Below are 9,810 nucleotides of genomic sequence, written 5' to 3'. Positions count from 1 at the left end.
AGGCTCCCTGTGCTTTTCAGAACCACATTTTCCCTCCCCTAGGGCCCTTAGGGTAGGGCCAAGTAGGGGTAGAAAAATGGACTCCAACGGCAGATAGGGTTCTTGCCTTCCTGCTCACACCTGGTTAAAGTCTCCTTTACTTTAGGCCCAAACAGTGATGAGCCATCAAATGGGGTGTTGATAAAGACTTAAGGGGTTCCGCAAAGGAACAGGGACGCATCCAGGCTTGTCTCCGCAGAGCAATGCCTGAACTAGTGGCTCTACTCGAACCATCAGCTGCATAAGATATAAGATGCATGGACGAGTTTACAACCGAGTTTAGGGTAGCGAGCTGTGTGTTGACTTTGTCAGCAACCCCTGCAGCTACAGTACCCTGGAGAGTATCTCCTAGCTCTTTCAGGAGATCTCTTTGCAGTCTCGTAAAATGGGTTAAATAGTTCAGCAATCGCAGAGAAAAAGTTGCTGAACTAAACATGCGTTTCCCATATCTATCCATGATCCTAGAATCTCTGTTAGGAGGATGGATAGAAGCGGATGTTTCAGACACTTCCTTTTTGGTGGCTGCAGCTACCACCATGGCATCAACAGGCACTCCTTTGGTCAAAAAGGCTTTGTCCACCGGGGCAGAGATGAACTTATTCGGCTTCTGAGGGACAGGTTCCATGGCCTCCGGTGACTCCCACTCCTTACGAGGGATCAGCTCTATGAGCTCATCATAAGGCAGACACCCAAGAAGTGGAAGGTTGAGACCCAAAAGCCTTCAAGAGCACTGACTCGTCCTCAGTAGGGGTTTTGGACTGCCAATCGCCCTTTTGACTAAGGAGCTCTAATATCTCCGAAAAGGAGATATCCTCAGTGGGGGATTGATGGGACCCTTCTGTCTCATCCAAGTCCGTGTCAGATGTCAAAGACTCCTGTGGGGCGTCTAAGTGCCTCCTCTTGCACAGTCTCTTCCTGGGTACTTCCTCAGTGGGGAGATCTGGGGAGGTCTCGGAAGAGCAGGGGACGCCCTGTGGGGCCACTTAAGGCTTGGAGTCTCTACGCTTAGGGGGACCGGTAGATGTAGAAGCGGACACAGGAGCTTGAGGGGAGAAGGAAGCCCGAACTGGTGCCGATGATGTCTTAGGAGACAGGACTCTCCTCATGGCATCGAAAGCACCATGGCTCTGATGAGAAGGTGTAAACGGATCTGGAGGGACCGTCCGATCCTCCCACACTGAAACCCTGGGCTCCAAGCCCGAGGTAGGAGCTGAGCTCATCCAAGCCGAAGCCCCGAGAGGAAGAGACAGCACCGACAAATCGGTCCAACTATCCTCCCAGGACCCGACAGGAGAGTGTCGGCTCCTAGTGTCCTCGGTCGGTGCCGAGGACGTCCGAGTAGATGGAACCGGTAACACCGGTGCAGGTCTCGGTTCCATAGGTTCGACAAGCATCGGTTCGGGCTCCTTCAGCTCCGAGAGTCCAGTACAGCTCGGAGGAGGAGTATTCAAGTCCGGTTCAATGATCTTCGGCTCTGAAGTGGTCAGGGCCGACAACAATTTTGCAAGTCCTGGTGCCTGTAGAAGCTTCTGCACTAGCCGATCCATATCCATATAGGAGAGGCTGACCGAAGACTTCGAGGAATGCACCGAAGGTGCTGACTGGAGCAGAGGAGATGAGGGAACCTCAGAGACCAGCTCCAAGACTGGGAGCTGGCTCCAAACCAAAGGGACACTCGGTTCCGAGAACTGTGGAACCGATGACCCTGTAACCTCTGATCACTTTGCCTTCTTGGTTTGTTTAGAATCAGAAGAGTTTGAAGATTTAGAAGAAGTGCTGGCACCTTCCTGGCTACCCAACGCCTCAGAGAAAGTATGCTGCAGCAACCCCCTATCTATGAGTTTTCTCCTTCTCTCTAAGAGAACCCTAGATGAAAAAGAGTGGCAAATACTGCGGGAGTCTTGGAGGTGTTTAGCCCCAGATAGTAAACACATTGAACATGTCAGTCCATGAAGGACATTTTCCTGTCCATAATCTGGACATTTCTTAAACCCCGATTTGGGGTGTGACTTTTCTCTCTCATCTGACATTTATAAAGAGACACACCACAAAATAAACCTGTAAAGGTTAAATACAGGGCTAACTAAACCCACACTAAACAATATACTGAGAAAAAGTAAAAATTGTTAAATTAAATAGGGTTAAGAAAAACTAAGCCAACACAGGGCACTATCACTACAATCTAACCTACTTTAAACTATTATTATTTTTAACGAGAAACACACACACACACTAAATATGAATAATCTCTCAAAAAGAGAAGAAAAAACTTTTTTAAAACTTGCGATTTATCAAAATGGTCCGAGCTAACTGGATCACCGTGATCTCTCTTTCCATGGCAAACTAGATCTGAGGAAATTCCAGCAGTGCATTGTGGGATAAGGGGCTTGGTCTCAAGCTACTGGCAAACCTTGAGCTTTGCTATCGGCTGTGTCGGAGCTGAAGATGGGCTCCGAACCCATCAGTGAGAATAAACGGCGAGATTTAACAACTTCACATTATATATTACATGTTGGCTTACACAGAAAACATGAATGATTAAGAAAAGCTCCAGTTCCATTGTCCTCATTGCCAAGAGGATTTTTCAGCTATAACCTCAAGAAACAAATAAAAAAATATATTCTAGTGTTTACTAACTGTGGCTACCTGCAATACAAATGCTGCACCTTCTCAGGGCTTCCATGTTAATAGTGTGAATGAAACTAATTCAAATTCTATCTGAATTTTAAAAAAGCATTAATTTGAAGCAGAATTCATTCTCAGAATCTCAGCTTTTATGTGCGGGACAAAGCTCTCCTCCCATGCAGTTTTTTCCTTCCTGTACCATCTTATTTAATGTACCTCACATAAAGGAGACTCCTCACATTTGTCCAAAAGTCAGACAGCAATGCATGTTTTTCACTCAGCAGTTTTCACTAGCGACTGTAACACTCATAGCATACTACTCTTTTTGTGACATCGTCATATGTGCTGCTGAGGACAAAAGTACCCATCTGCATATTATACAACTGTAACATAAATAATAAGGCACTTACAGACTTAAGTACACTGTAGCAGTGTACAGTAGTACAGCAAAATCTTACAGTATCTATAAACATTCCAGTAACGAAACAAGTACTAAAAGTACATTTATTTACATCTATACATTTTAACACAGGTTCAAAGAAATAACTAGTAAGAAAGTGCCATTACATTTTACACTGGAAACAAGACTTATTAACTTCCAGCTAAAATCTTTAAATTAAACATTTGATAATTCAGAAGCACAATTTTAAAAACTCTTCTTCAGCATTTACTCTAAATGCTGAAGGATTTGTAGTAAACACAATATATAGCTCAACCATATAGTTATAGGTAAAACCACTTGCAGATTTTCTAATGTCAGCATTTATGGTCAACTCCTTAATAAAATTACAAGTCAAGCTGGCCCTACTTTAACAGAGCTTAAATAAAAATTACACGAATAATGCACTTCTGTTCACAGAAATGTGGTCTTCCCAATTTTAATGAAGAACACACTGGCCTTCTTTCTCATTCTGCCCTGCACCTAAAATTTAGATCAAGAATATCACACCAGTCAATGAAAATTTATTCTATGCTTGGTACACGATTCAGCTGTAATTTTCACATCTCTGAATAGTGCAGCAAAAGCTGAATGGTACAGTGCATATAAAACCTTGTTCAAGATATTTACAGTAATATACAGTAAAATTTTGAAAATATGATTTATTATGGCAGATAAAATTACAACATGGTTATTTCTCCACACTTGCTACTTGAGGCAGTATGATCTTTTTTGCTTTTAACACAAACACACATCATCTCCAACATGCTGCCAAACTTGATGGCCCATAACTTACGACCTACTTTAAGGCTTCAAACAGACAAAGAGTTCACATGGCCTCTAACAACACTTCAGACTAGAATGTGTTTTGGATCATGGCCAGCAAGTTCATATTGTGGTTGCTGTACTGACTTTTCTTTCTTCTGCTCTGCCTTGCAGAAACGTTATGCAATGATTCCCTGTATTCATGTCTTATACCACAGTGTACAGCTACTTTCCAATTGCTTGCTTGCTTGCTTTCTTTCTTTCTGTGCCACTAGGGCTTATACTTTTTGCATGACATGTCATCCTCTACGCAGCAGATGAGCAGTTCAGTGATACACTCTCCTCTTCTTCCATCCAAAGCTGCAGTGGTCTACACTTCTATACTAACATGAGTCATTAGTAACATAAGTAGTTGCTTTACTTTTTGTCTGAATTCTGGCCAGCCAGATGACCAGTCAGAATGGTCTTGAAGCAGTAGAAGGTGCAAGAAACATGCACAGCTCCACTACTGCATGCACTTATTCTCAGATGTTGATGCAGTTGATGAGCTGACTGCCACAGATGTACGGATAACATATCCTTTTCCAGGAGGGATTCCAGATTGCAAAGCAGCTTGCCAATTCCTTGTTTCATAATAAGTAGATATGACTTCAAACACTGAAATATATACAATAAATCCATTTAATTTAAAGAAGGATTTACAGTAAATTAAGCATACAAACATGAAACAAAAGACAAACTGGTCTTAATTTGACCACAAACACTACACTGGCTCTTTGAATCTGGGTTACAAAGTTTCAGTGCTTCAAGCTGTTAATTCTGTGACAGAAAGGGCTCAGTACTTTTAACAAGATATGGAATATTATTCGCTTGTAACAGCATTCTTTCTGTGATGCATGTATTCCACATTGAGTATACTTATACTGATAGTGCCCAGGTGATTGGACACACATAAAAGTAATTAAGAAGCACATAGATAAAGTTAACATTCTAAAGCTGAAATGATTTACCCTCTGCTGAATTTGTAAGGAGCTGAGTAAAAGTACCAAACCTTTACAATCCGTTACAGTAACACACGCACACTAACACACACACACACACACACACACACACACACACACACACACACACACACACACACACACACACACACACACACACACACACACACCAAACACTTCTGCAGATTCCAAACATAAATAATACCACCAACCATAAGAGAATAGATGATTTCAAGCTATAGAAAAGTAAATCCATCGGTTACACAAGAGAAGAAAGATAAATAAACATACTGATACTAATGTGGAAGATGCATATCACAATTACAATGTGTAACATTATGTTCTGGATGCCTGTCCTTTACACTGGTATTCTTATACAGACTTTCAGCACAGAAGCTACAAGCATACAAAAGCCCAGCATGGAAAAAGCTTTACACTGTTGTGACAATCCTGTGATCAGCCTGACTTAGTGATACAGTACATAATGTTTTACTGAGCCAAACTCTCTTTACCAAGGTTTTGTACTTAAAAAGCTACCACAATGGCACTGCTCATTATAGTCACTAACACAACTATGCTACTAATGCCCCGGTGTGGCTGTTTCCCAGTATCCTCATAACAAAATGCAATACAATCACTTAAGCAAGTCTTACAGGGGTATCTAAGGTATATGTAGAGACAGAAGAGATGTACACTCCAGCACTGCATGTCTTGCAACACAGGAATGACATGTGGAAATACACCTATTATAGTGACATTTCTGCAACACACTTTTATTTACTTAATTTCGCTATGTTGACCAAATTAGTCCCACTAGGCCAGCAGCCTCTTTTCAGGGTAAACCTGAGGTGGCAGTTATACAAAAGGTAGAAATTGTATGTCCTCAGGAATATTCTGTCATTGTACACAACTCTACACAAATGGCTTGTATCTTTTTTATCCTCTGGGCGGAATTAGAAGGTACCAAATTACTAATTTTCAAATCAAGTACTCCATGCTGTCTGCAGCTAAAGGGTCAGAGATCTGGTTGGAGATAGTAGGATAACTACACAAATGTCTTTTCCACTATGCTATATGCAGCCTTCTTAATGAAGATTCAAAATGATGTGAAGATAAGACCTTTCTACATTGCCCACCTTATCATGAAGGAACCTATGAATCAAGTCCCATATTTTTTTTTAATGAAAAAGGCACAGCTGTGATTCTAAGTCCTTTTACCAACCACATGTCCTTAACACCTGATCCAACCACATGAAAACATACAGACTGCTGTCCTCTCGCTGCTCACAAGTGAAAGCAGTTCAGATTAGGTTGGTATCCCTTAGCTAATTTATGCTTAAACAACTATTACGCTTCTTAAAAGCAGTTGGAGGCAAGAATGAACACTACACTGCACTGCAATCCCTCTCAATTTAAGCGACATCTTGAGAAGAAGAAAGAAAAAAATTAAACATAATTTAGTGAAAAAGGACTCCCCTCAAACCAGAAGAGGTGCACTGACAAGATTATGACTTGGGTTAAGAATTCTACAGTTATAAAGGCAAAGAGATGGACAAACAAGAAGATAAAAATTGAATGGGATGCAGAAGGAATGGACCAGAAAGGCCTACAGGAAAGTCAGGAAAAAACAGCACAGGAAACTTAGCAGGCCACTTTGACCCTGGAAAAGGAAATCTTACAGGAGTGAGGTATGATGAGGAAAACATTCTGCATTTACCCTGGGAAATGCAGTACTCAGACACAGTGAACTGCTGGAAGAGGGAAGAAAATATAAAAAGGCCGAGTATCATTTAGAAATACCAATTCATCTCATTATCTGCCAAGGACAAGGTTTTGGCATGGGAGAGTAAAACTGGTAACATTGGATGGATGGGAGACTGACAAAGGAAAGGGACCATAAATGACTCAATGGATCTTTGGAAGACAGTGTAATGGATCATACAGACTGCTGTGTTTGAAGCTAGAATAACTGGCAGCAGTGTTTACTGGACCATTTGGTAATCTCTACACCTCCTTCGTAAGGTCTGGAGAGGTACAAGTGGTGCTGCAGGACTAAAACACTAAGGTAGTGGCTGGCACCTTACACAATGGTGAGCCAGACAGAAGCAAGCCTGTGTGTCTTACCTGAGTCCAATGGAAAGTTGTTGCTCTAGTTCCACAAAGCAGATTGTTGAAGTTCTCTGAACGTTAACTTCCTGCCAGTCTGCATAATAATGACTTCATGCAATTGAAAGCAATTTACTTCATTTTAATTTACTTCTGTCACTAGATTAGTAGTGAGGTGAACAAACAGAACTCAGTAGATGATGTGTACCTGAACTTCATCAATATCTCTGACGTTGTGCTGCACAGAAGTAGAGAATAGAAGCAGGATATAGGGTCTAAAAGCATACCTTTCAACTTCTTTGCTCAAGAAATAATGGGGGAGGGGGGGGCAAAGGAAAGTACAGTTGTGTACACTTACCATAAAAGTAGATGTTCGAGTGTATTCACTGTTGCATTCATTACGTTTGGGTTATCTGCTTGCAGGTAGTCCTCAGCCGGCCTGATTATTAAAGTCTTGGGTCCTGCATCAGTTGCTGTCTCTTCTTCCATGATGTCAGGTAGTCAGGGGTATAAAGCATGCAGCCAACACCATCACATCAGTTTTTCTTGCCCCAGATGTCAGGTGCCCCCATAATGGGAAGCAATTATACACAAGATTATACCGCCAATTATAAGCAAATACACCAGAAAGCTTAAATACAGTAAACAAGAAGAGAGGTATAGCAAATAGAAGTCAAGGGGCTGGAGGGAGGGTAACCAGGACTGCAACAGTGAATACACTCGAGCATCTACATTTATGGTAAGTGTACATAACTGTACTATGTTCTTCATGTTTCACTGTTGCAGTCATTACATTTGGGTAGATTCCCAAAGCTAAGGAAGGGAGGAGGCAATTAAAGAGCATTAGGACCAGCTATTAGGCCCTGCAAGACTGCAGTGGTAAAACTAGCTCTGGATTTAGAGAAAACAGGCAAGTGGTAATGCTTGGTGAAGCTATGAACAGAACTCCAGGTAGCAGCTTCTATGATGTCCCTGGTAGCAACACCTCTGAGAAAGGCTGTTGAAGTAGATGCAGCCCTGGTGATCTTATTCCCTGTGGAGTAGATTTTTCATGGTGCTTACAGCAGAAATGAATGCAATGGCCTATTCATTTAGAAATGGTTTGCTTTGAAATGGCCTTCCCCTCTGCCCCTGCAGCAAAGGCAACTAGCAGCTGTTCAGTTTTTATGAAAGGCTTGGCCCTGTCCAAATAAAATCTAAGTTGTCTGTGCACGTCCAAAGAGTGCAGTATTCATTCTCCTTTGTTCTGTGGATTAGAAAAGAAGGTTGACAAATGAATGGACTGATTAAGGGCCACACTGGATACCACCTTGGGCATAAAGGAATGATTGGTCCTGAGGGACACTCTGTCTGCATGGAAGATGATGAAGGGCTCCACTGCCATGAGGGCCTGTAATTCAGACATTCTTCTTGCTGAAGTGATGGCTAGAAGGAAGGCTGTTTTTCAAGAAAGGAATTTCAACTCTGCAGTTGCAGCTGGCTCAAAGGGAGGTAGAGTGAGCTTTTCCAATACAAAGTTAAGGTCCCAGGCTGGAGTAGGGGCTCTCCTGGGTGGTCTTACATTTTTCTGCCCCTCTGAGGAATTGCTTCAACAGTGGGTGAGAGAACAGGGGTGGTTCTGTATTATAATGTGCTGAAATGGCAGAGGCATGAATTTTAATAGAAGAGAAGGAAATGCCCTTCTGAAGCATCTCTGTTAAGTATTGAAGAATATGCGGACAATTAGGCACTGTTGTGCCCATCCCCTGAGTTTGGCTCCAGGAACAGAATATTTTCCACTTTTCAGCATAGGCTTTTCTAGCACTAGGCCTCCTTGCCTCTAGAATGACATCCAGCACTTGCTTACTAAGGGATGGTAATGGGGAGCCCAGGTAATTAGCCAGGCTGCAAGGGTCAGGGTTTGAAGCTGGGGGTGCAGAATCTGTCCCTCCTGCTGGAACAGCAGGTAAGGGGTCGGAGGCAGGTGTCATGGTTCCAGCAGTGACATACTGAGCAAGAGGGGGTACCAGTGTTGGCGTGGCCAGTCTGGTGCAATGAGTATTGTCCTTGGTTTGTCCTGTTTGATCTTTAGTAGAACTTTGGAGAGGAGAGGCAGAGGGGGAAAGGCATAAACTGAGATGTTTTACCCAGGTGAAGGACAGGGCATCCACTTTCCAAGCTCGTCTGTGGGGAGTCCTTGTGCAGAATTTGTCCAATTGGCAGTTCTGAGGGGGAGGCAAACAGGTCTATCTCTAGGCTCCCCCATTTGTTTCTCAACATGTTGAATATCTTTGGGTCTAGTTTCCACTCGTGTGGGTCCATGAGATGTCTGCTTAAGCCATCTGCCAGTGAGTTTAACTTGCCTGGCAGGAATTGAGCCTGTAGGTGCACTTGGTAGCTCAAGGCTGTGTTCCACAGAGCCATGGCTAGTCTGCAGAGGGGGTATGAGTGGGTTCCCCCTGCTTGTTTATGTATCACATAACAGTGGTGTTTGTCTGTTTTTACCAATAATTGTCTTGTCCTAAAGGGATGTGGTCCTTGAAGGTTGTCAGAGCATTCTGTACAGCTAACATTTCTGTTTGATTGATATGCAGGTGCATTTGATTCTGGTTCCATTTGCCCTAAATGCACTGCCTTGCCAAGTGAGCCCCTCATGCATAATCTGATGTGTCTGTTGTTAGGGTTTGGGCAGCAAGGGGGTAGAGTGAATGGCAGTCCCTTGTTGAGGTAGCAGGTCTCTGCCCACCAAAGGAATTCTGTCTTTATACAAGGGATGACAGGAATTGCTGCTTCCAGGTCCTGAGAATGTTGACACCATAGTTTTTTTAGATACCATTGTAGTTTCCTCATATGCAG

General features: G+C 42.8%; 1 protein-coding gene across 1 annotated transcript in view; it reads right to left on the bottom strand.

The window, feature by feature from the left end:
• Positions 1-3,154: 3,154 nt before the first annotated feature.
• Positions 3,155-9,810, bottom strand: part of TRMT10B (tRNA methyltransferase 10B) — a 627,227-nt gene continuing 620,571 nt past the window's right edge. Inside the window, exon 10 of the mRNA XM_044059498.1 lies at positions 3,155-4,525. Coding sequence (XP_043915433.1) covers positions 4,374-4,525 — 152 coding nt within the window. The 3' untranslated portion in view covers positions 3,155-4,373. The remainder of the gene's footprint in view (positions 4,526-9,810) is intronic.

Source organism: Protopterus annectens, chromosome 17.part0 (genome assembly GCF_019279795.1).
Source record: "Protopterus annectens isolate FY-2018-M chromosome 17.part0, PAN1.0, whole genome shotgun sequence".
Lineage (NCBI taxonomy): Eukaryota > Metazoa > Chordata > Ceratodontiformes > Protopteridae > Protopterus > Protopterus annectens.
This window is presented reverse-complemented; position numbering and strand designations above follow the sequence as displayed.